Below are 26,149 nucleotides of genomic sequence, written 5' to 3'. Positions count from 1 at the left end.
CAGTGAACCCTGGCTCCTTTTTAAGTCCTTTCTTGAACTTCTCTTTCTTCTCACAGTTTACTATAAGCAGCAAGAATAAACGGGCTGATGTTTTCAGTACTCTGGTTAGAAATAGATTTAGCCAGATGCCTTAATTTGTTAGCTGCGTTTTCCAATTCCCATGTAACTGCACAAGCTCCTTCCCCGTGCTGTTGGCTTCAGTTCCTTGCCACACAGGCCTCTCCATGAGGCCACCCACAGTATGACCTCTTTCTCCATTTGAGTGACCAGAGACAACCCATGACAGAAGCCACAGTCTTTCATAACCTAATCTCAGAGTGACACACACCACTTCTGTTGAATTTTATTGACCACACAGACCACCCCTGGTACAATGTAGGAAACCATACTAAGGTGTGATGGCCAGGGGGCAGGGATCATTGGGGACCACCATGGAGCCTGCTCCCACATTTCCTAAGCAGCATTACTTGGTAGGTTTTACAATAATCATTTTTCCCAAAAGGTCTAAAAATATGAGGTCTTGTTTTTTTAATCTATGGCATGTAAGTACAGAAAAGTCTGGCAGGACCTACAGAATCGCAACGTCAGTCATACTTATTTCTGGGTATTGAGATTATGCATGATTTTACTTTTGTTTTTGTAACTTTGTTTCCAAATGCTTTTATAATTAATTTACAATCCGAAAACATTGTTCTTTTTTTTTTTCCCAATGTGGAATATTCCAGGGAAAAAGAAGTTAAAGGTTGGGACAGTTTACTATTTTCAAACATTTTGTATTAAGCACTACTAGACACTAGGTACTTCTGAAGGGAAAGGATGTAATCCTTGTTTTTAAGGAATTATGTATTTGGGAAAACATAGCTATAATACAGTGTAATAAATTCTACAGAAGAGGAATGAAAGGAACTTAAAAAAAGGGCAATACACAGAGGAACTAAGTTAAACTGACCCCTTAAAATAGCATGCAGGGACTTCCCTCGTGGTCCAGTGGTTAAGACTTCCAATGCAGGGACTTTGGTTTGACCTCGGATTGGGGAACTAAGATCCCACATGCCTTAGGGCAGGCATGGCCAATCAAACAGAAAAAAAAACTATTAAAAAAAGCGATAGCATGGGAAAGGGAGTGGCTGGAATATACAGCCTTTATACCATCCTTGGAGTTTGAACGTGTTATTATAGTGTGAATACACCATTATAGACGTATAAGCAGGGAAATGAAGTACCCAGATATATTTTAAAAACTCACCTTCACTTTGTTTTCATTGTTTTATCTTTAAAACACTGATCTACCTGGAGTGTTGTAAATGTTACAATTCAATGCAAGGCAAAATAAAATAAATCTCAAACATTAGTTAAGTAAACTTGAGTACAATGTTTACTATCAAAAAGAACTCTGAAGTCTTAAAAGAGCTTTGAAACATTTTCAGAGTTTAATTTCTAGAAATACAGTGGACTAAACATTCCTACTTAGAAGACCTTAAAGAGTTTGAATGGTGAAATGTTCACTGTAAGGCACATTGAAAGGAGAAACTGATAAATGGCGTCAGCTGGGGAAAATACAAACTAATGAGCACCTTACTGTATACATTTCTATCTCATCCTCATTTGGTATGTTGTAATATGGCACACTCCCAAAATTATTATATGTAGAGAGCAATCCTTCTTTAATACTTTATGTCCATACATTTCCATGGAGATCAACATTGAAATGTTTACGGCCTTGAGCTCAATCAACGTATGGCATGATTTTAATGTGAATCCTCTATTGTCCTGTAAGGTCATGGTGTAACTGATTTCATGTAAAACTGATTTCATGTAAAACAGCTAGTTGGCAGTTCTTAACTAGTTGCTCTGCTCTTTCTCTTCCACGTTGAGTACAGTATCCACAGTTATTCCAATGTCCTGCAGTGACCAGCCTCCCTCCACTTCCAGAGGCCTTCTGGGAAAGGAAGTAGAAAGGCTGTATAGAGATGTGCAATACCCAATCTTCATCATCCAGTCAAACAAGACCTAGAAGAGAAAAAGCTTCATTCTAAATACTGCACACGGTTGTGTCCCTCATGATAGTTTACGATCTCTCATTGTTAAATCATGCCCCTAGGAGTCATGAAAACAGAACTTTCATATCTTTCAAAGGAACTTTCCAGTGTTTAAAGCAAAACAGCATGCCATGAATTGTAAGATGTGAATGACCTTTGATACCTTTTGTTTCAAAGAAGGCCTAGGGACTACTGACACCTACAGGCAGCAGAAGCATTTAACAATTAGGAAAGCTCCAATCATAGGGAATGGGGAGAGTATTCACTGAAAAGGTTAAGAACAAAAGATTAGCATTTAGGGAAAAAGTCATTTGGATTACAATCGAAGCCTGTAGTCCACATCAAAATCACCCAGAACAGTCAAAACAGACATGTCCATGTGCCAGAGACTCTGCCTTGTGATAACAGGCCATCCCTATGAATGTACTGCATTTCCTGTCATAAAGATTCCCACTGTAATTGTCCAAATTTCCACTTATTATTGCTAAAAAATGCCTGCTAAAGGATGGTGTGTTGCTTTAGGAAGAAAGCTGAATGACAGAATGTTCTCAGGGGATGCTGGTATCAATTATACTTATATCAACTTACATGCTTATTATCAATAATTATACTTTATATCAAAATGATACTTATATCAATTATAAGTAAATCCTGACCTACCACCATCCATGTACCTGTTGATATTCCATGTAACAAATGTGCATTATCTCATACAATGCCATAATTTTCCAATATATGAATGTGCCTTAGTTTAACCAATGCCTACATAAGCACTTATATTAATACCTTTGATCATTTGTCATTATTTCCAAAGAATAAATTCTCATAAATGAAATTACTGGGCCAAAAGATATATTTTAAAATATATACTGATAAATTATCCCACAAGAACAGTAGTCGAAATTACATTCAGATGAACAATGTGAATGTAATTTAGTAAGAATCCCTGAAAAAAAAAAAAAAAAGAATCCCTGTTCTCTGCACACATTGCCCAAAACTGGGTATTCTTCTTTTTAATATTTGACAATTTGATAGGTAGAAAATGGTATCCATTTTAATATGTACTTTTCTAAGTAAAACCAAACTTTTTCTTCTTGTTCATCACTTGGTTTTTAATTTTTAAAATTATTTTAGCTAGCATAATCATCATTACTTTATAAATATTTATTAACTTTTTGTTGTTTAGTTGCTAAGTCATGTCCAAGTCTTGCAACCCCATAGACCCCCACCAGGCTCCTCTGTCCATGGGATTTCCCAGGCAAGTTTTTTTTTTCTCTAGCTAACATAATCATTACTTTATAAATATTTATTAAATTGTTGCTGCCAAATTTTTAAATTGATGAGCTTTATACAACTTAAAATTTTTATGCAGTCTAACCTACTAGTATTTCCTATTATAGTTTATAGCAGTCTAGATATAGAAGGTTAAATGCAACAATAAGGATAGAAAATTATTTAGATAATTACTTAGATTTTTAACGCGTGCATAATGATAAATTCAAATACTTAAAATCAGAAATACATCAACATATTAGTAATTGGCTTTGGTGTCATATGGCAAATCAAAATTGTTTTTCTATATTCTATATTTTCTATTATTCTACACTCTCCTTTTCTATATTTTCCAAATCATTGCTAGTGAACACAATATTGTTTTTAAAAGGAAAAACAAGTCTATTAGAACAAAAAGAAAAAGCTTTAGTGAATGATCTGAAAACACATACAAGCAGTGGGGCTTCTTAGATTAATAATCCATTGGGGATAATAAGAACAGAGTTAATAATAGCTGCTTCCTGAAGATTTGAAAGCATCTTACCCACTGAGCTGTGAGAATATAATTAAAACAAAAAACAAATTAAAAAAGGAAGAACTGAAAAAATCTGAATGCAGAAATCACAATTCAAGGAGGCTCAGCATGCCTATTTCTCCAAATTTCTGTCACGTAGAGTATACATAAATCCCATTTATCCTCACCTGATGGCAGTGCGGACAACAGACAGCACATCCTCCCTGCATGGGAATAAACTATTGCCAAATTCAACACAAATATTTCTCTAAATATGATTTTTCCTCACCTGTGAACTGCAGGACTTAAAAAACCTTCTCCTCAGGACACGCCCACTTGGACAGCGGAGAGCTACAGTCACGACCTGAAGAAAAAAGTGTTCAGATGAGAATTCCAACCACGGCTCTTTGTAATTCCAAAATCACTACTCCTGTGAAACACCTGTACCTAGTTCTAAGCACTTATGTAGGGTTTTGTAGAAATTTAGCTCTCAGAGTTGTACGCCAGCATTAAGGTCCGGAGAAAATTCACCTTAAACACAAATGATTCTTCTGAACCTGAAAAACATCTTCCCACTGCTTGAGGAGACCAGTGACAGAGTCTTCCAGAGAGGGTGCCAGAGACACGAGGCTTCTGTCTGCCCAGACAATATCAAGACTGCAGCTGGGCTTTGAGAGAGGCCTTACCAAGCCAAGATGATCCAGAGCCACCTCAGAGTCTTCAGGCAAGACAAACACTGGACTGGAAGAAAACAAAACGTTACCCAGGCCACCCCATCACTGGGGCTGGGTACCGTATCTACCTCATGAGAACAAGAGACGAGCCTGGAGTCAGTCCTGGCTGCTGCGGGGCTAGGAGACCCCCTTCTCCTGGGAGCAGCTTTGTTCTACATATTGAGTTCCCCCACAAGTTTTCCTCTGATTAAAATGTTAAATAGCTAAAAAGAGCTTGCAACATGCTAGTATTTTAAAGAACATTCTAAAAAAGAAGAGAGTGGGAAAGACCTAGAGATGATCATACTAAATAAGCAAAGTCAGAAAGAGAAAGACAAATACCATATGGTATCGTTTATGTGGGGAATCTAAAAACAGATGCAGATGAACGTATTTACAAAACTGAAACAGACTCACAGACACAGAAAACAACCTTACGGTTACCAAAGTGGAGGGCTAAATTAGGGGTTTGGGATCAGTAGATACAAGCTACTATATATAAAATAGATGAACAAGAAGGTCCTACTTGTATAGCACAAGGAACTACATTCAATATCCTGTAATAAACCATAATGAAAAAGAACATGTATATATGTATAACTGAATGACTGTGCTGTCCACCAGAAACTAACACAACATTGTAAATCAACTATACTTCAATTTTTAAAAAAGAAAAGATGACAAAATCAGTCATTGATGCTGACATTCATTATTCACCCTCAGGAAACCCTTTCTGATGGTCCTATGGAAAGTGTGTTAACTCTTTCTTATGGGTAAGAAAGGCACACTTCCTAGACTAGAATGCTATCTTTTTCTTGTTTTTAACTTTAATGAACGTTATCCTAACTGTCCTGGGAGTTTTGTTTGCAGCACAGTTACAGAAATGGTGGAAATGGTTGTTTTATAGCAGCACCCACCCACTTTAGGAAAGCCACGTTAGCAAATATTTCCATGCTAGTAGGTAGGGTGTTTGATTGACATCCAGATTGGTGCGATGTTGAGCTCTGTTACTACTTCTACTAAAGGAAAGTTTTATAATAAAACACAAACTAACAATCACAAATTAAAAGCCAATTTTGTTTATTTGTAGAATAATAAAACCTAACTTTTACAGTGAGGTTTTGTTCAAACTTTAATGATCTGAGAGGAGAATTAAAGTCAAATGCTTTTAAAGAAACTATTGTTAAAATATAGTGACAATGTTTACCATTGTGATTAGATAAATACTTAATAGAAATGAACAGTCGTTGTTTGAAACCTAGTTACTGTTCTATTATTACAATTACTGTGAAAGGTAGGTGTGTAATTTCTCCTAATATTACTGACAGTCTAGTGGACTGACCTATGAACAGGTCAAAGGCCTGGAACACAATCCAAATTATGAAGTAAATCTCTGTCCCAAACACAGACTGTTAAATGAAATCTAAATGAAAAGGGGCAACACTAATTAAAATTTGGCTCCCCTTAAAATGAAATAAAATAGCATACAATAATGAAAATAGTTGCTATGGTATTATGGTAATTACATGATGATTTACAAACCTCTTTTCAAATTATCTTAAATTCTATGGTTATTGTCTTTTCAGTTTAAAAGTAGAACTTTTAAATGTGGTGACTATTCTATTGTGAATTCTAGACTACCATGAGTTAGTTCCTCCTCTCATTTAAAATATCTTACCAAATTATAACTCTTTAAATAGTTGTAATATGAAATACATAATAGGCACTTAAATCAGGGTATAAGGTTTAAGAATGGCATCGTTTCAGATCCACCTCCCCTTTCAGAAATCCATGTCGGCCATTAGCTCACTCATCTATTAGTCTGCTGCTAAGTCCAAGGAGGCTTCCACTATAACAGGAATTTTCTCATATGGCTATTGTAAAGCCTACAGAGCCATAGATACTACATATACAGAATACACACATACACAGTGAAAACTTCATCCTGTTCTGATAACCTTTAAAATGAATGTTAGTCCCTTCCCTGAGCAACAAAGATTTATTAAGATGTCCCTCTATTCTGTGGGTGACACCACACACTTAATGGGCCTAACTTTAATAAGAAAACAGAGAATGTCCTGAAAATTAAAATCTCCACTATTCCTAAAGGTGAAATTATTCTTTTATATATGGACTCATGAAACAGCTGTGTGGCTTAGGGATTAAAATATATTAGTTATGATGGGCAAGCTTTATGTATGATGATAGATCATGATTATGGTATCAGGGCAAAGCTTCGAAGTTAACAAAATACGAAATGGTACTGTGCAGAAAGCCAGAAAAAGGTATGACTAGGTGACTGACAAAGACAAACATCCTAAAATCTGGGGTAACTGCATAGTCCTCATTGCCAATTCCAGGTGTGCCTTTTTAACTTTGAAATACTTTTTTAGGGTGATGGGGTGAAGGATGGGTAGGAAAGGCACACTCTCCAAACTAGAATGCTTCCTTTTTCTTGTTTTTAACTTTTATCATGATGATGACAGTCCACGCCTAAGGTCTACTTTCATTATTATTAAACAGTCCAACTACAACGGAGGGGAAAGGTCAGGCAGAGACACCCGAGGGACCAGGCTAACTTCTCAGAAACAGCTCATTAGATCAAAGAGTAGGATGACCAGGTCAAGGAGAATAAACTGGGACACCCGGAGTCATCCAGGGAGGTAAAAATAAGGGCTGATGAATGACTAGCAGGGAATTACGAATTTATCCTTTGAATTCTAAGAAATCTATGCTCAGTAGCAACTGCACAGGTGGAAAACGCCTTGCCCAGTGATGATTCTGACAGAATCAAAATCTTCCAAAATTTATTTTCTTTTCTTGATTAGCGTAGAATAGAATACACTGGACAAGTATCAAGTGGTAATAACTATACATTAGTGGCATTCTTCACAAAACTTTATTATATAATTTAAAGTTGCTTATACCTGATTGATACTATGTATATACATGTGATTCTCAGGTAACATGTAATTCTCAGGTAACAATTTTTTACGTTAATTTTGTTGACTTTATTAACCAAAAACAGCAAAGAGGACCAAAAATCAGAGCAAGGCCAGAGGAGAAGCAAATAGAAGCAAGGAGAAGCAAGTAGGGATAGTATCGCTTCTAGAGTAAACAAGGGTTGATTAAACCCAGAGGTCTCATGCAGCCAGGAGGGACCTCAAAATCCTGCCTGTGCCTTCAGCCTCAAGTTGAGGAGATGGGATGAGACATGACTGAGGTTTATCCCAGCTCTAAAACTCCATTACTGTGACAGACACTTTAATGAGTGTAGCACAGAAGGTCATCTGTCAAGTATGGGAAAAGAGCAGAAAGGAAACAAAATGGAATGACTATGAATAACTCTTATAAAGCGGAGAGCAATACCAACTGCCTCCACGTGGAGGTATCTTGACCTTTCCAGAGTTACAGACCTAAGATTCTGAAGAACACCCTCCTACCTGTGGTCGCAAAAAGGTACAATTTCAAAGGATTCACTGACCACCTGACGTCTATCGTCACTGGTGACAGACTGGTATTCTGTAGGAATAAGGTCATGTGCTTTAAAGCTGGAGAAAAGTCTTAAAAGGCGTTCCCTGTCAACCTGAGCTGTACTTCGTTACTCCCTTATTGTAAGTGGTTGTCACGGATACCAACCCAGAGTTTGAGAGGTGAAGGTGTAGGAGGGTCAGGACATCATATCATACGGGTGTGGATGTGATGGGTGTAACAGGGAGGAATCAGACCTTTGGTTTTTCCTTACATTATGTTTCTCCTGGGACTGTGATTCTCCTGGGATTGACTGCACACTTCATTGTCTCTGTAAGACTTTCAGAATTTTCCTCAGTATTTTAGTATCCAAAATACTAACTTACGTGCTGCAAATGTGTTGGCAAAAATGAGACCCTCCAGCGCATTCACGGCTGCCCCAGAAATAGTTTTCAGGGAGTGTAACAGTCACTGAGAGTCAAGAAATGGAAAACCATCCAGCTTTCCTTTGCCTACGCCATTTCACAGCTTTAAAGATGTGCTTCTGTACATTAGCGACTGAGTGAAAATGAGCTGGGTAACCGCAGGAAGGCGGCACAGATTACGGCAAAGCGGTTGGGCAGAGGACACATGCAGAGTCGGGGTCCAGTCCAACCCTGACCCCAAACAGCAAACCATCTTCCAATTCAAACACCTGCAAAGTAGCTGCATCCTTCATTTTCTCTTTTTTAATGGAAAAACTACAATTTGAAGTCATCTGCCTATTTTGATTCTATTTTAATAGGCAGCTCATTTGATGACTTAACATTCTGAAAAAGACCACACATCCAATCTCTGCCCAATGAAGTGGGAGGGCTTTAAAACACAAGCTCAGCAGACAGCAGGCTTCCAAAATAGGGCTTGACTGAAGCATTTGATACCACCCCATATTTGAAACAAGACCTAATCATGGTGCAAACACATAAACACTGTACTATTTTTTCTTTCTAAACCCAAATGTAGGTAAGACATACTTAATTGATGTTAAAGAAAATTAAAAATACATTGGTTTTCAAAGAAAAAAAAGATAAGCTTACTTCTTCAGCTGTTTCTGGAGGTTCTTCAGGTAAATCAAGAACCTAAAGAAAAGTAAGTATTTAGTAACAGGAATATAAACAGAAGAAGAAAAAAATAACCTTGAAGAGAAGAGTTCCTTCCAACATAGAGTTTGGACATATCTATGCTTAATGAAGTCTTTTCTTTTAATATACATTTATAAAATGTTTACAATGAGAGGCTCAATAAACATTTTTGGATAAGCAACTCTGTGCTAACAATACATCATAAAAATAGAATTTGGGAGAAAAAACAGATCTCAGATGACAGCTGCTAATCTATACCCATTTAAAGAACGTTATGTTTATGCTGCTCTAAGATATTACATAAAAATGTACTACTAAAGAAACAGAGGATGCAATACACTGGAAACTACTTATAGGGAACACAGCTTAGCAGCTTTCCCTACGACTCAATAGAAAAACTTATTTCAGCCTTAACCAGCTCCAAATCTGTCTTCTTAGGGATTAAATATTTGAAAGAAAAGAAGGAATAATAAACCTGGACATCGCTCCAGAGTGAATGGTTGCTAACTCATTCCCTAAAAGGGGCACTGAGGACAATGATATATTCATGTTAATAACGTTAGCCACTCAACTAAGCTCCAATACTTTGGCCACCTGATGTAAAGAGCTGATTCATTGGAAAAGACCCTGATGCTGGGAAAGACTGAAGGGGGCAGCAGAAGAAAAGATGGTTGGGAGGCATCACTGACTCAATGAACATGAGTCTGAGCAAACTCTGGGAGATGGTGGAGGACAGAGGAACCTGGCATGCTGCAGTCCACAGGGTCAGAAAGAGTTAAGACATAACTGAGCGACTAAACAACAAAATATATGACTTCATTGTATCTTAGCTCCCCAAAGGAATGTCTCCGTTAGTAAATATTGCATTTTTTTATTTCTACATAGTTAAATTACTTCCTTAAAAAGAACTATTTACTAAATGTACTATCATTTATCTTCCTAGATTCCTTGTAAGTTTGGCTCAGAATGCTAGTATTTAACAAGAAAAGTGATTCTTAATGAAGCTGAAGTGATTCTTAATGAAGACACCATCTGGATTCCCTCAGTATACCACGTCCACCCAAAGAACAATATCCATACTGTACACGGATACAGCTCAGTGACCAGATATTAAGTAATGAACCTCCTTCTTCGTGGGCTGCTCAGCGGGTGGTGAAACTCTGGTTACAGGCATAGGCAAGTTCCGTCTCTTTGCTGCTTCTCTGTTTGATGTTTCAAAAGATGTCTGACTCTCACTATCAAGTTCCAAATCTTCATCACCCTGGTCAAAAGCAAACTCAATTCAGAAGTGAAGTCACTACATAGAGCAGTTGCATTTTATGTTGCCGTCTTTCACATTACCTTTCTTACCAACCCTTGACGGTTTCATGACATATTTACCATTATGAAATGGATACAAACATTCTGCTTCACTGTCAGAATCCTGTTTACCCCTACTGGATCATCTTCTTTAGGAGATGATGAAAGGTACAGTGTAAACAGAAAGCAAAAAAAAGTCTTTGGGACAGAAAGGATCTTACACAAAAAAATCTACAGCCAGTTCCTCTAAAAATGAATTTCTTTATGAAAATCCTTTTTTCTCTGAAAGAGAACTTAACGTTGTAAACTTTCACTTGCAAACGACAAAATTTATACTCAATGCCAAAGGAAGAAAGTCAAAGGTCAATTTGTCTTCACAAAAACAGAGTTAAACAGAATGAATATAATGTGAGCTTATAATACCCAAGAGATTTGGATGCCCTCATATAAAAGATGTGATTTAGTCAACAGTTTTCTCAGACTGCCTTAAGTTAGAACTTTTCGAGGATCTAAGTTATATGCTCTTTAGGCACCAAAAACCACTTAAACATTTGACATACAAATATGACCAATAAAAACTATATATATATAACTGATATATAAACATTATTAATAAAGACTCATAAAATAGACTGGAATAATAATTTGCAATTAAAAAAAATTAGTATATGTTAAAGGAAACATAAATAATAGCAGAATTAAAAAATATGAAATGAGAATATTTTCTAACCCCAAGTTTATGACCATTGCTTAACTTCCAGGTTTCACCCGTCATCTGATAAAAGCGTTCTTCCAGCTTTTTCAGTTTCATTTCCTGGCTAGGTTTTAGAACATTCTCTATGTATCTGCCGACCTGTTCCAAAAAAAAAAAAAAAAAAAATCAGGTGACTATACATTAACACCCCTAAGATTTTATTTACATTGTCTATAAAGTTGTAAATAAGAACCAGGTAAGAAGTGATGTTTTAACACTAATTCAGTTTTGCCAAAAAACCTACATCCTCCACTGTTGCATCACTCTCTAAAAATTTGCATTTGTACATAATGCAAAGAAAAACAAATGTTCTATCCTTCTGCTTGTATGGCAGTCTGCCGATACATCCTTTAATGGGTTTTCAGTGCAACAAAAACTTACTAAGGTTGGAGATATAAGTATGCCCAAGTGCTACCTGACATTTCAAGATCATAAAAATAACTGTTAGATGATCATCCATGGTAAATGCAACTTCTAGTTAGCAAAACCAATCTTGGATAGGATGAAGCAAAAGCAGTGCTCAGAGGTAAAGTTATGGCTATAAATATCTAATTAAAGAAGAAGAAAAGATATCAAATCATTAACTTTACATCTTAAAAATCTTGAAAAAGAACAAGTTAAACACAAAGCTGGCACATGAAAGCAAATAACAAAGAAGACATAAAAACAGGGAATAGAATAGAAAAGCAACAGAACCAGTGACACCAAAAAGTGGTTCTTTGAAAAAAAATTAACCTTTAACTTGACTAAGAAAAAGAGAAGACTACCAAAATCGGAAATGACTGTAGAGAAACTGAGACCCTCAGAAATTGCTGGTGGACATACAAAATGGTGTGGAAAAGAGTTTGGCAGTTCCTCAAGAAGTTAATATATAGAATTACCATATGACCCAGCAATTCCATTTCTATGTATATAGCCTCAGAGTTGAAAATAAGTTCTCAAACATTTGCACACAAATATTCACAGCAACATTATCCACAACAGTCCAAAGGTGGAAACAACCTGTCCATCAGTGAACAGATAAACAGATTTTGATCCATCCATACAGTGGAATGTGACTCAGTCATAGAAGGAATGAAGTGCTGATTTATGCTATATGGATGAACCCTGGAAAACATTAGGCAAGGGAAAGAAGTCAGACACAAAAGGTCACAAGTTATATGATTTCACTTGTATGAAACATTCAGACAGATCCATACAAACAGAAAGCAGACGGTTGCCAGAGGATGGAAGGAGTGAGGAATGGGGAAATAACTGTTTAATGGGTGTGGGGTTTTCTTCTGGGGTGATGAAAATGTTTTGGAACTAGTGATAGTTCCACTACTAGAGGTAGTGGTTGTACAACATTGTGAATATTCTAAATGCCACTGAATTACGGGTTTCCCTGGTAGCTCAGCTGATAAAGAATCCGCCTGCAATGCAGGAGACCTGGATTTGATCCCTGGGTTGGGAAGATCCCCTGGAGAAGGGAAAGGCTACCCACTCCAGTATTCTGGCCTGGAGAATTCCATGGACTGTACAGTCCACGGGGTCGCAAAAAGTTGGACACAACTAAGCGACTTTCACTTTCACTTCTCAATGTTTATACCTTTTAATTCTTTTAGATGGGCTATAAGGGTGATGGGCAGTAAGGCCAGGAGTGAAGACAGCTCTCTGAAGTGAAGTGAAAGTCGCTCAGTTGTGACCTAAATTTGAAATTCCCCCGGATATTTTCATATTTTCTCTATATACTTTCCAAAAAATAGGCTTTACCTTTTCACCCTGTGCCTCTTGTTGTATTTTCCTCACAAGTTTTTGCCTTTTCTCATTCTTCTCTTCTTCTTCTAAGATAACAAAACATAGAAGTGCTTTTTAATTCCCATGTATCAGTAAGTTGAATGTTATTTTTCTCTGAAAATCATCTGTAGATCTTCACATTTGGGGAGAGAAAAGTCTTCAAAAAACAGACTTATTTTTCAAATAATAAAGATAAGATAGACACAGACAGTTGAAACACAGAAATCTGCAAGAAATTTCTTTCTGTAAGAAATGTCAATCTGTAGGAAAAGGTCTGTTCTGAAACAAAAACTTTCTGACATGTATTAATATTGCATGTTACAGTTTTGGTAGGGAGACTTCAAGAATAGTGATGGTGGGGTTTTTTTTCTGCAGGTGCCGGGTAGGGTTTAGCAGCTCTACAGAAGCCCATTCCCACACATGAGGTGTAGAATACTTTGCTGCAGCCATTTGGTCACCCTTGGACATGATGGTAAAAGCAATATACCTAGATTCTCAACGTGGGGTGTGAGTGGCAACCCTTGCAGTGACTTAACCAATATTAGATTATAAGCCACTGAATGTCAAGAGAAGGGATCTCTGCTGTTGTATAGACCTTTTAAAGTTTGGGTTGGAAATTATATAGTTTCAGATGTATATACAAGAAAAAAGAACAATTTCTCATAAAAATTTTGGGGTATAGTCCATTCAAAATTGTTAACTAAAGTTGCAAGTATTACTCTACCATAAATTACGCAGCACAAATTAATGGTACAATGATGCTTATTGTGCAAAAGTTCTCGAATAAAGGAAAGAAATTTCAGTAGAAAAATATAAAAGGGTAGCATAAACAATAAACTTACCTTTCAGATAAACTTGGGAAGGTTTAAACGAGTTAACCCATGAGGTAGTCACAGAAATAATTAATGTAAGAAGAGCAAGCAGTAGGAATATCCGGCCACACAGCAAAATCAGATCTTTGATTCCTTATAAAGGTTAAAAAAAATTATAATTACAATTCAAAACATTTTTTTGACACTAATAATGAGTACTAATACATTAGATTATCTGTACTAGAAAAGTACAGTTAAAGTTAAGGTATGTAACTGTCTTAAGATTTTTCATATAGTCTCCTTTGGTCAACAGAATTCATCATGACTGTCATTACCAGAACAAGTTTTCAGAAAACGATTCTAGGACATCTTCTCTCTCAGGAATATAAGTATAATCTGAGTAACTGGCTACATTATAAATATATGACTATCAATAATGCATAAATTCTGGTTTCCTTTCTGCCCAGAGAAGGAAAGAAAATAATCCACATAATTGGGAATTAAACTGTGATAATATCATCTTATCAGATTCTAGGTCTATTTAAAAAAATCCACTTCCACTGAAACACCAAATTCTTCTCACAGGTGAATTATGCAACTCTGTACTTCTCTATTGCTCAATATTTACTTCATCATTTGTAAATAAATTTACTAGATACACATTTGCCTAGAAAAAATTAAAATTTCAGTACTTGATTTTTACTATTTTAAGAACCAAATGAAAATTAATCAGCAAAAATGTAACAAGTACCTTCTTTGTGTAATACACTTTGCCAAATGGTAGGGAGTGTACGTATAAAGTTGGATTAAAAATGGTTTCCACCCACCACGAATTTCTAGTTTTGTTGTGTAATTCTCAAAAGTTACCAGGCAAAAGTACAGAGGAACCATCTTACCAGTGTGATGGGGACTAGCAGTTAGTCAAATAACTAAGAATTAATGAAGGAATCGTATATACAGACTTAAATATTTTATTTTTAACTGAAAACAGATATACATGCAAACATACATATATATACACACACACATACATATTATATATAATCCTTAAAAAAATAAGCAATTTAAATTTGTTTAAAGTTTTTTTGTTTTCTTTTGCATTACATCCCCTCCAACCTTTGCCAGCATTAACTACTGATTCAGGTATTGTTCACTATGACATGTAATTAACTCTAGAGTACTATGATCATTTCAAAAGTAATTTGATAACTAGAGTATTCCTATTTAGAGAAACAAATGCTTTATGGAATTTATGTTCCATAACACTGCTTTTTGTTCTAACAAGCAAGCAATTTCAAATGGGAATACAAAAGAACTAGATTTATGTGTACACCTCTCAAGTAAGAAATTTTTAAATTAAGTTGAGGTGTTTTGTTTATACTATGCTCAAGAGCCCATATGCAGGACACTTCAAAGGATAACAAATGTGATGAACCAGTATTAAAACATTTAGCTTAAGTATAAGTAAAAATGTATCAGCAATGAATGCTTGTACAGAGTAGAAAAAAAACGGATCATTTCTCAGTATATGTCCAAAAATATAGCAAAGGTGAATGAACATGTCTGAATTCTCTTTGGTAATTCAATTAGCAGCTCCAGCTAAAAGTAGCAGTATCTCTAAGTCCTGGTCCAAACCTAACCAGCCCTGCAGCTGTTGCACTGAGATGTATGATTTTTAAAATAGACTAAAATACTGTTTCTGTATATCTGCAGAACCAGTAACAAGAAACCAAAGTAGACAACCCCCAGTTCACAATTGTGAGAGGATCCTAGAAGAAAGGAGTTAAGTGAAAACGTATAAGTGGAAAGGCTACAGGAGCCCAGTTGCATTTTCTAGAATTTTTTACTTTTATTAAATTAGATATTGTGATAAGTGATGGGAATACAAAAAAAGAAGAAGGGTTGGGGGGGGCCTCTGTCCTCAAGAAGTATATTATCCTGTGGTCAGAGCTTATTGTGTGAACATCTTCTGCAACCCTGAGTAACCACCTTCTCATTGACTAGTGACTCAAATGATAGTGCAAAGTAGATTATAGATGAGCAGAGTAACGGTGAATTCTGTAAGGTAAGGAAGCAGGTAGATTCTGGAATAAGTGTGAATTTAACATTTCTGTCTATCATTTAGATAAAGATCTTGTTAGATTCCAATATGGCTGGAAACTTCTAGAGAATGTCTGTAGATTTTTTAAAAGCCATTTTATTTTAATTTCTTATTTCATGCAACGTTCTGGGCACCTGACTTCTTGGGGGTAGGGGTAAAGAGAGGAAATATACAAAGTTAAATTTCATCATGGTCTCTTAATTCCCTTCTTCCCTCTCTCTTTCTTTCTCATCCATTCATTGATTTATGCATGCATGCAGCGACTAGAGATTGAACACCTGCCTTCTGCAGCGAGAGTGCAAGTCCTAACCAATTCCAGGGAATTCTCATAGTGGACCACTTTAGAAGTGAGTTTAATAAGGGAGACAGACATGTAAACAGATCAGTTATATGTCCAAAAATGAATGAATTCTCCACCAGTCCACGTTTCCTTTCATTTTCCCCTTTATCACTGGTACCACCAACTGCTTGAAGTTGTTCTCTGCCACATGTAGGAGTTATCCTTGAATCTCTCCTTTCCCTCACCCAAATCATTAACCCATCAACAATCCTGCTGATTCTACTTGGCTAAAATCCCAAATCTGTGCACATTTCACCTCCTCTGTTATCCTAGTCCAGGCCAACTGTCATCATGATTTCCCTACTTCAGAAGCCTAACATGCCTCACTGCTTCTGCTGTAGCATCCCCACAAAACATTCTCCACACAGAACCCAGTGACCTCTGAAAAGCCTTAAGTAAGTCCCTTAACCTCACTATATCTCAGTTTCTGCCACTTAATGACAGAAAGCAAAGAGGAACTAAAGAGCTTCTTGATGAGTGTGAAAGAAGACTGAAAAAGCTGGCTTAAAATTCAACATTCAAACAACTAAGATCATGGCATCCAGTCCCATCACTTCATGGCAAATACATGGGGGAAAAGTGGAAACAGTGACAAATTTTATTTTCTTGGGCTCCAAAATCACTGCAGATGGTGACTGCAGCCATGAAATTAAGACACTTGCTCCTTGGAAGAAAAGCTATGACAAACCTAGACAGTGTATTAAGTAGCAAAGACATCGCTTAGCTGACAAAAGTCTGTATGGTCACAGCTATGGTTTTTCCAGTAGTTATGTACAGATGTGAGAGATGGACCACAAAGAAGGCTGAGGACAAGAAGACTTGATGCTTTCCAAATGTGGTGCTGAAAAAGACTGTGGAGAGTCCCCTGGAATGCAGGGGAAGCAAACCAGTCAATCCTAAAGGCAATCAACCCTGAATGTTCATTGGAAGGACTGATGCTGAAGCTCCAATACTTTGGCCACCTGATGCGAAGAAATGACTCACTGGAAGAGACCCTGATGCTGGGAAAGATTGAAGGTAGGAGGAGACGGGGGTAAGAGAGGATGAGATAGTTGGATGGCATCACCGACTCAATGGACATGAATTTGAGCAAACTCCAGGAGATAGTGAAGAACAAAAGCCTAGTGTGCTGAAGTCCATGGGGTTGCTGTCAAAGAGTCGGACACCACTTAGCGACTGCACAACAAAAATAGGGATTATAATAGTACCCATCTTTTTGCCTTTCATACTGATTGTAAAAAGGATTAGATGAGATAATAAATGAACAGCATTTAGAATTTGGTGCTAAATGAATGTTACTGGTACTATCTTGAGCCAATCTCCCTCTGTGTCTCCTTGATCCAGCCTCAATGGTCTTCATCCTTTTCCTCCAACGAGTCACAATTCCTTTGTCTGGAATGTTTTCTGGCTTTTCAGAGAGTTGATTCTTTATCATTTAAAGCTCGGCTTAAATTCCTCAGCCGGTTGTTTTTTTTTTTTTCTTTTTCAGCATTCAACACAATTTGAAAGTCGTGTATATATTTGTTCCTGTGCTTTCTGGCTCTGTTCCCTTACACGCAACACCTCACCACATCTAGGCGACTTTTTCAGCCACCGGGAGTCAACTTCCTCAATGCAGCATTGCTTTCACCCTACCAGACCCCTACCCAGACCCCGACCCAGAACTGAATCCGGAAGAGGGAGGCCGGCGCGGTGCAACCTGGGAGTCGTAGTCAAAGCCACCCAGAGGCATCGCGGCTGGAAAACGGAAATTCAACGCAGTGTTCATGGGGCCGTTACCCGAGTTTGAGGGTCAAACGGGAAAAGCCAACACTTACCCAGGTCTGGTATCCCACGCCGGAGTTCCAGACACAAGAGGGGGAGAGCAGAGAGTAGAAAAATACCAACTACCCCACGAGAAGCCATAGTGACGGGAGCCCCGCTTCCGGGCGGAAGGCCCGCCCCTTCCGGCTGCACCTCCCTGGGAAAATGGAGTGGAGACCTTGTTAAGGGAGGAATTTGGGGAGACAGGTAGACCCTGAAGCAGGGTCATTGATCAGATTGAGGTGAGCCCAGGTTTTTGAACTCATAATCTGTAGCGTTAGAACAAATGCAGGACACCTCACGTCACGTGGGCGGTGAGACGGCCTCGCTGGCACCCGCCCAGCCAAGTCCTGTCAAAAGTGCGCTCTGTCAAGTCAAACGTGGGCTCTGGCGAGGCTGGCCGCACCTGGATTCCGGAGACTGTGAGAAACAGTTGTCAAGAGTAAAATGAGGCGTCATAGAAAGGGTACGGGCAGTTGACGCTGTGAGGAGGCAGCCTGGCCCTTTGGCCTTGTGTCCGTAGAGGGTGCTGGTGGACTTGGAGGTCGGAGCAACTGAGCGCCACTCTGCCGAAGCACCTCCTTCATTGCCTCAACGGTCTCCGGCTCATTTCGTGGTTTCTGGTTCCTGTGGAAAGATGATTCAAAAGTGGGACCTGGCACCTAATCCTGGAGACCCGCCACTCCTTCTCCTCTCCTGGTCAGTTTTGCCAGCAGGGTTATTGTTAAAGACTTAACTCGGCCTCACAGTTCTGTGACCTCATTGACATCCCATGACTCACCTCCGTGGCGCCTCTGCCAACCTACAGCGCAATTAAGCTAGGGAGATCCTTGCAGTTTACAATCTTTCATGCTTTGAAAGTTCATTTTCTGACCTAGCCATCAATTTTCCCACCCTGGCATTTAGTTCAGCTAACATTTATTGAGCCCCACAGCCTGATGCCCGGAGGATTTATGAGAAATACGTGTAAGTTAGTGAATTTGCCCTCAGGAAACTCAGAAATTCAGTTTAGTAGCTCTGTAAACAGATAAATAGAGTCAGTGCTTGAGTGTTGCACGGGGCTGTAGAACCCCATCCCCAGCGAGGGCTTGAAGGCTTTCCTGAAGGAAATCATGCCTAAATTGTGTCGTAAAGGTTAGGAATTGAGAAAGGCGGCAAGAGGAAGAGTGGGATTGCAAGCTCAGGAAATTGAATGCAGAAAATCCAGGAATTAAAATATTGCAGTTTCAAGTTTGAGTGGAGGTGCCTAGAGGTAGGTTGCAGTTAGGAGCACACAGGGCTTGGCTTTGTAGGCTAAGAACTTTATCCTGGAAGTGAAGGTGCAAAGTAGGAGGGCACAATCTCAAAATCAGTCTAGATGAAGTATTATAAATTTTCATATGGCATACCAATGAAGTAATTAACTATATTGACTCAGAGCTTCTCATTTTTTGTCTACATGAAGAAAGGAAAGGAGCTCATTGTTGGCAGCTGCCGGGCGGTCTTGCCGAGCTGTGAGTGCAGCAGAGGGGAAATAAAAGGGAACGGCTCCGATCCTGCCCCAGCGACTGCTGCAAGACTTCGGCGCCGACTTCGCGACTGCGAGCGCCTTGCACGCCAGGAAGGCCCCCTCTATGCGCTGCTGAGCCGGTCCTGGACCCTTTTAAAAAATTAAAAAAAAAAAAAAAAAAGAAAGGAAAGGAAGTTCAACACTGCTTAACTGTCTTCATTTTGGTGTGATTTCCTTGTTTAGGCATTTGGCTTCCTCTCTCTGTATTCCTAGTATAATCTGTTGATGACAGCAATGAGTCTCTGTCAGAACAGTAAAATGGAGCTTCACACATACTCTAAAATTTGCATGAGGTTGTAATACATTTCCCAAACTTTGTTGATTGTGAAGTCTCTTCACCGCAGTTATCTACTTCCATCCACCCCTTCCTCCCACCAGACCACCAAACTAACCTATTCAACTAAAACCAAGTTTCTCACTTACTGCATTAAGGGAGAACACTGATGTATCATAATTTTTGTAGTGTCTTAGAGGGGAATTCAAGGATGATTTTTATAAGGCTTTTCAAATCTAGTTTGGAATGGTTTAAGGTAGTCTTTTTGATGTGGAGATCTAACTGGGATTAGACATAGTACATGGTATAAGAGTTTAGTTCTGGTGGACATGGCAAGATGCAGGACTTGAAGGCAGATGTGGCCTTTTCGATAAGAACAGGAATTTGCCCAGTTGGGTGACCAATTCAGCTTCTTAGTGCATGAGAGGGAAGCTTTTTACCCAGATGAGTAACCTGTTGTTCACATAATTAGATTTTCAGGAAGTTTATAAAGCTAACAATGAAGACAATTAAGTTATGTGCTTATTTACAGCTATCTTTGTTGGCAAGAATTTCCTGGAACAAATAGGAAAGTCATGTTGATTGATGTAAGGTCACAGTTCTCAGTGATCATAATTAAGCTATTATTTATAGGTGTTTCGGTTCTTGCAATAAAATCTTATATGAACACTTTGAGTATTATATAAGAGGAAGAAATGACGTGTTAGTTGCTCAGTCATGTCCAACTCTTTGTGACTCCGTGGACTGTAGCCCACCAGGCTCCTCTGTCTGTGGGATTTTCCAGGCATGGGTACTGGAGTGGGTTGCCATTCCCTTCGCTGGGGGAACCTTCCTGACCCAGGATTGAATCAGGGTTTCCTGCATTGCAGTCTGATTCTTTACCATCTGAGCTACCTGGTATAAGAGGAAGGGACTTTTAAATCTTGATAGTTTATATTAAGTTATTCTCTATTAGCATTCTTAAAATACAAATTTCACATTTTTTTATATTTAAGAAGTGATGCTACCAGTTTTCTTTATGTGTAAAAAAGTAGGATTGTCGAGACTTCTGTGGTGGTCCAGTGGCTAGGATTCTGTACTCCCAATGCAGGGGGCCTGGGTTTGGTCCTGGTTGGGGAACTAAATCCCACATACCACAGCTAGGGGTTTACATCCTGCAGTTAAGGATCTTCTGTGCTATATAGCTGGGACCTGGTGCAGCCAAATAAATTTTAAAAAAGTTTTAAGTAGGATTGCCATCACATTTTAAAATCTAATCTTATTTTATTGGGGGGATAATGTTTATTAACATGTACCCTGAATTGTATGTATTAAGAGTATCCACACTCCAGAAGATGGTGAAGGACAGGGAAGCCTGGAGTGCTACAGTCTGTGGGGTCGCAAAGAGTCAGACACGACTGAGTGACTGAATAACAACAATAAAACTGCTTATGTTACCTAATATTTGGAATTTTTGTATTTAAAAAAACTAGTTAAGTTTTTCAATAGCTTATGAAACTTTTCAGACAAAAAAGTTGAATAAATTTACAATGACTATCCATATACCCACATTTTATTATGTTGTTTGTTGTTTAACTGCCAAGTCATGTATGACTCTATGACCCCATGGACTGTAGCCCACCATGGGGTTTTCCAGGCCGGAATACTGGAGTGGGTTGCCATTTCCTTCTTCAGGGGATCTTCCCAATCCAGGGATCAAACCTGTGTCCTTGCGTCTCCTGGTTTGGCAGGTGGGTTCTTTACCTCTGAGCCACCCGGGAAGTCCACATTTTATTATACATATTATCATATATCTGTCAATCTATCCATTCATCAATAGGTCTTATTGGACACATTTCATAGTTGGGAGACTTTAGAACATTTTCCCCAAGATACTTCAGTGTGTGTATCATTAACTATATCATATGTGTCTGCATACTTCATATAACATATATACTTCAGCATGCATTTCATTAACTATATTGAAAAGCTAACATCTTAACCCTACCCTTCCTTGGGTTCTGGCATAATCATTGTTAAAAGATAAACTGAAACATGTTAAAAATTTTGAGCAAAAGTTGATTCAGACCTTTTATCCTGATAGAAAGGAGCTCTGGGGTGCCAGGTAGCGTGATCTCAGCCATGGCTTCCACGGACTCCCGGCGGATGGGGAATGGGGGTGGTGTTGGGGGCGCCTTCCAGCCATACCTGGACTCTTTGCGGCAGGAGTTGCAGTAGAGGAACCCGACGCTGCTGTCAGTCGTGGTGGCGCTCCTTGCGGTGCTGCTGACGCTAGTGTTTTGGAAGTTCATCCGGAGCAGAAGGAGCAGTCAGAGAGCTGTTCTTCTTGTGGGCCTTTGTGATTCCGGGAAACATTGCTTTTTGTCAGATTGTTAACAGGCCTTTACAGAGACACTCAGACTTCCATCACTGACAGCTCTGCTGCCTACAAAGTCAATAACAACAGGGGCACTAACCTGACCTTGATTGACCTCCCTGGACACGAGAGCTTGAGACTTCAGTTCTTAGAGCGATTTAAGGCTTCAGCCAGGGCCATTGTGTTTGTTGTGGATAGTGCAGCCTTCCAGCGAGAGGTAAAAGACGTGGCTGAGTTTCTGTATCAAGTCCTCCTCGACAGTATAGGTCTGAAGAACACACCATCATTCTTAATCGCTTGTAATAAGCAAGACATTACAATGGCAAAATCAGCAAAGTTAATTCAGCAGCAGCTTGAAAAAGAAATCAATACTTTACGGGTTACCCGTTCTGCTGCCCCGAGCACACTGGACAGTTCCAGCACTGCCCCTACTCAGCTGGGGAAGAAAGGCAAAGAATTTGAATTCTCACAGTTGCCGCTCAAAGTAGAGTTCCTGAAGTGCAGTGCCAAGGGTGGAAGAGGGGATGCTGGCTCTGCTGACATCCAGGACTTGGAGAAGTGGCTGGCTAAAATCGCCTGAGGACTAGATCCAAACACAAGATGTGAATGTGTGTATGTGTGAATGACAGTTTTGGAAAAGGATGTGGTAGTCTGGAGGGATTATTTCAAATATAGTTAGGAACTTTTGCTTATTCTGGAAACAAATTATTGTTGAAACCAGTGTGGAATTTTTATTTTTTAAGCTCAGTTCTCCCATATTGCTTTCAAGCTAGTTATTTTATTTTATTTGTGTCTTCCCTTTTTAAAGTGTATGTAAGATCCCTTTAGTATATGCTTGATGTAAGGTCGAGGTCTAACAAGTGGACCTCATATAGAGAGGATACTATCATGAGAATATGATGTCATCTAAAATGTTTTCTTCTCCTTTGCTTCTGTGCTTTGACCCCCTTATCCTGGAAACAAACCTGTCTTGTGTGGATCTGGGTGATTTCCAGTTACCCTTCATGGGCAGTACATGAATCTTCAGATTTGTTGGTACAATTACAACATGGTCTCTGGACATGTAAAGGCAGGTTGAAAACAGCAAGGCTGTGCTGACAGTGGTCTGTTCTTCATCAGCTCAGTGACTTGTCCACACTCCAGCCTTGTAACACTTAGGTTTCAGAAATGTTATGAATTCTTGGAGTCATTCCCAGACGATGGGACTGTAAGTGCTAAATCCCCAAATGCTACTAAAATGTACACTAGAAATAACCATCCTAGTGTTTTCCCTTAACTGGGGAGCACATGGAGATTTAGAAGATGTTATGTTTTTCTGATGCATGAGTGCTTCTGGGCTATATCTTCGTGTGCTATTTGATGAGCTCCTATTTTTGTACTCATAGCATGAATGCTGTGGAACAAATACAAAATGGAAAAGTTAAAAAAAAAAAAAAGAAAGGCGCTCTGGGGAGCTGAGAAAATGAAGGACTTTACTAGCCCAAAGGGAACAGGAACACGGAAGTTATTTTAGGCAAAACAGCAGGTTGGCTATCGCAAGGCTATTTTAGAGGATGGCACGGGTCCAAGAAGTAGATTCCCTAACTAGCGCTGATCAGGTGATTCCATTTCTGGGAGAGCTGAAGCTGTAAGTAAATTCTGCGTTTGATGGTGTGGGGATTCTCATAATCAATCCATTTTAGGCCTCTTGTCTTGTTTCTTAACCTCATGTACTAGTGCAAGATTCAAGATTTTTCCCAGAAAGTAACCATTGTTTTGATTTTTTTTTTCTACTATAGATTAGCTCTGTCTCTTTTAAAACATCTAAAATCCCATGGACAGAGATGCCTGGCAGGCATGGGGTCACAAAGAGTTGGACACAACTGAGCAACTGAGCACACACACAGGACTTCTATAAATGGAATGATACAGAATGTGCTGTTTGGATTAGGCTTTGTACACACATCATAATTTTTTAAACTTTTTATTTTGAGATAATTATAGGTTCACATGGAGTTATAAGAAATAATACAGAGGGAGCACATGCATTCTTTACTCAGTTTCCCCCACTGGCAAATTCGTTCAAAATTATAGTACAGAATTTATATAAACAGGAAATTTATATTGACACAATCTATCAAGCTTATTCAGATCTTGCCAGTTTTACGTACACTCATTTGTGGGTGGGTATCTTGCTGTATGCAGTGTTATTACCTGTGTTGTTTCCTGTGACCGCCACTAGTCGAGATACATAACACATAATATCTCCATCACTATCTCTTGCCCTACCGTTTTATACCCACAGGCACTTCATTTTCTATCCTTCATCACCACCATACTCCAGGTAACCAGTAATCTGTTCTCCATCTTTTTAAGTTTGGCGTTTCCAGAATATTATGTAAAGTGAAATTGTGCAGCATTCATTGAAGTGAAGTGAAAGTCGCTCAGTTGTGTCCTACTCTTTGTGACCCCATGGACTATACAGTCCATGGAATTCTCCAGGCCAGAATATTGGAGTTCATTAACTACAATGAAATGCACATCTTTTTTTTTTAACTCGCTTATCTTAGTTGTACCATTCCTTGAGTACCCATATAAGCATGTTTAAAAACAAACTAGTGACTGGGACTCTTGTGCTCCCAATGCAGGGGGCCCGGGTTTGGTTCCTGGTCAGAAAACTGGATCCCACATGCTGCAACTAAAGACATGCTACAACTAAAGCCTGGCACAGCCAAATAAATAAATATTTTTTTAAAACTTAAAAAAAAAGACAAATTGAGCCATATTACAAATTTTAATATTGGCTTTTGAGATAGGCTTTTTTTTACTCACTATACTCTCCTTGAGATTTATACAAGTTAAGTGTATCATTATTTATTCTCTCACAATGGAAACAGAGACTTTATTTTGGGGGGCTCCAAAAACACTGCAGATGGTGACTGCAGCCATGAAATTAAAAGATGCTTGCTCCTTGGAAGAAAAGCTATGACCAACCTAGACAGCATATTAAAAAGTAGAGACATTACTTTGCCAACCAAGGTCCTCCTAGTCAAAGCTATGGTTTTTCCAGTAGTCATGTATGGATGTGAGAGTTGGACTATAAAGAAAGCTGAGCACAGAAGAATTGATGCTTTTGAACTGTGGTGTTGGAGAAGACTCTTGAGAGTCCCTTGGACTGCAAGGATATCCAACCCATCCATCCTAAAAGAAATCAGTCCTGAATATTCATCGGAAGGACTGATGCTGAAGCTCTAATACTTTAGCCACCTGATGCGAAGAACTGACTTATTTGAAAAGACCCAGATGCTGGGAAAGATTGAAGGTAGGAGGAGGATTGGGAGACAGAGGATGAGATGGTTGGATGGCATCACTGATGCGATGGACATGAGTTTGAGTAGGCTCCAGGAGTTGGTGATGGACAGGGAAGCTTGGCTTGCTGCAGTCCATGGGGTCGCAAAGATTTAGACATGACTGAGTGACTGAAGTGAAGTGATAGTAAACACATTTTTAGTTTTGTAAGAAAATGCCATATTTATTTTTCAGAGTGACTCCAGACATCTACTTGGGATCCTAAGCTCCACATGTGATGGGAGAAACTCCACAAGGACAGGCAAAGACAGATCAAGGAGCTGTAAGGTGATTGAACCATACAGCTCACGTAGGTAAGGAAACATTTAGACTCCAACTGACCAGCATGGAAGTCTCCCCTCTAGGAGAGGAATAAACAAACATTTTGTGTAAATGACCAGGTAGTGGTCATTTCTATAAATGAGTAGATAGCAAATATTTTAAGCTTTGCAGGTCATGTAGTCTCTATCTCAAATACTTAGCTTTACTATTGTGGCACAAAGGCAGCCATTCATAATAAATAATCAAATGGTTATGGTTGTATTCCAATAAAACTTTATTTACAAAAACAGTCCATGGGCTAGATTTGGCCTATAGACCATAGTTTTCTGACCTTTCTGTGAGGCAT

The 26,149-nt window shown here is 38.7% G+C and overlaps 2 protein-coding genes across 2 annotated transcripts; one reads left to right on the top strand and one right to left on the bottom strand.

Moving 5' to 3' along the window:
- Positions 1-1,407: 1,407 nt before the first annotated feature.
- On the bottom strand, positions 1,408-18,713 carry UBXN8 (UBX domain protein 8). Its single transcript, XM_043893430.1, has 8 exons — positions 18,030-18,713; positions 13,802-13,924; positions 12,936-13,006; positions 11,160-11,282; positions 10,254-10,391; positions 9,086-9,127; positions 4,115-4,189; positions 1,408-2,010 (listed from the first exon to the last, which is right to left on the bottom strand). The coding sequence occupies exons 1-8, from the start codon at positions 18,115-18,117 to the stop codon at positions 1,843-1,845; spliced, it is 828 nt and encodes a 275-aa protein (XP_043749365.1). The 5' UTR covers positions 18,118-18,713; the 3' UTR covers positions 1,408-1,842.
- A 3,234-nt stretch (positions 18,714-21,947) lies between these two features.
- On the top strand, positions 21,948-23,106 carry SRPRB (SRP receptor subunit beta). The gene is given in 2 exon segments (XM_043893431.1): positions 21,948-22,185; positions 22,188-23,106. Coding segments are annotated over 2 exon segments (813 nt in total). The 5' UTR covers positions 21,948-21,959; the 3' UTR covers positions 22,775-23,106.
- The last annotated feature ends 3,043 nt before the right edge of the window (positions 23,107-26,149 follow it).

Source organism: Cervus elaphus, chromosome 32, assembly GCF_910594005.1.
Source record: "Cervus elaphus chromosome 32, mCerEla1.1, whole genome shotgun sequence".
Taxonomy (NCBI): domain Eukaryota; kingdom Metazoa; phylum Chordata; class Mammalia; order Artiodactyla; family Cervidae; genus Cervus; species Cervus elaphus.
Note: the sequence above shows the minus strand (reverse complement) of the source record. Positions and strands in the feature narration are given on the sequence as shown.

Bases quoted from the DNA above. Each gene is read 5' to 3' on its own strand.
- UBXN8 (XM_043893430.1), bottom strand. From the start codon at position 18,117: ATGGCTTCTCGTGGGGTAGTTGGTATTTTTCTACTCTCTGCTCTCCCC. The intron at 10,392-11,159 runs GTTAGAAAATAT...GCTTTTGACCAG, and splicing joins GCAATGGTCATAAACTTGGG to GGTGATGAAGATTTGGAACT. The intron at 4,190-9,085 runs GTAAGCTTATCT...TTTTTTCTTCAG, and splicing joins CTCCAGAAACAGCTGAAGAA to GTCGTGACTGTAGCTCTCCG.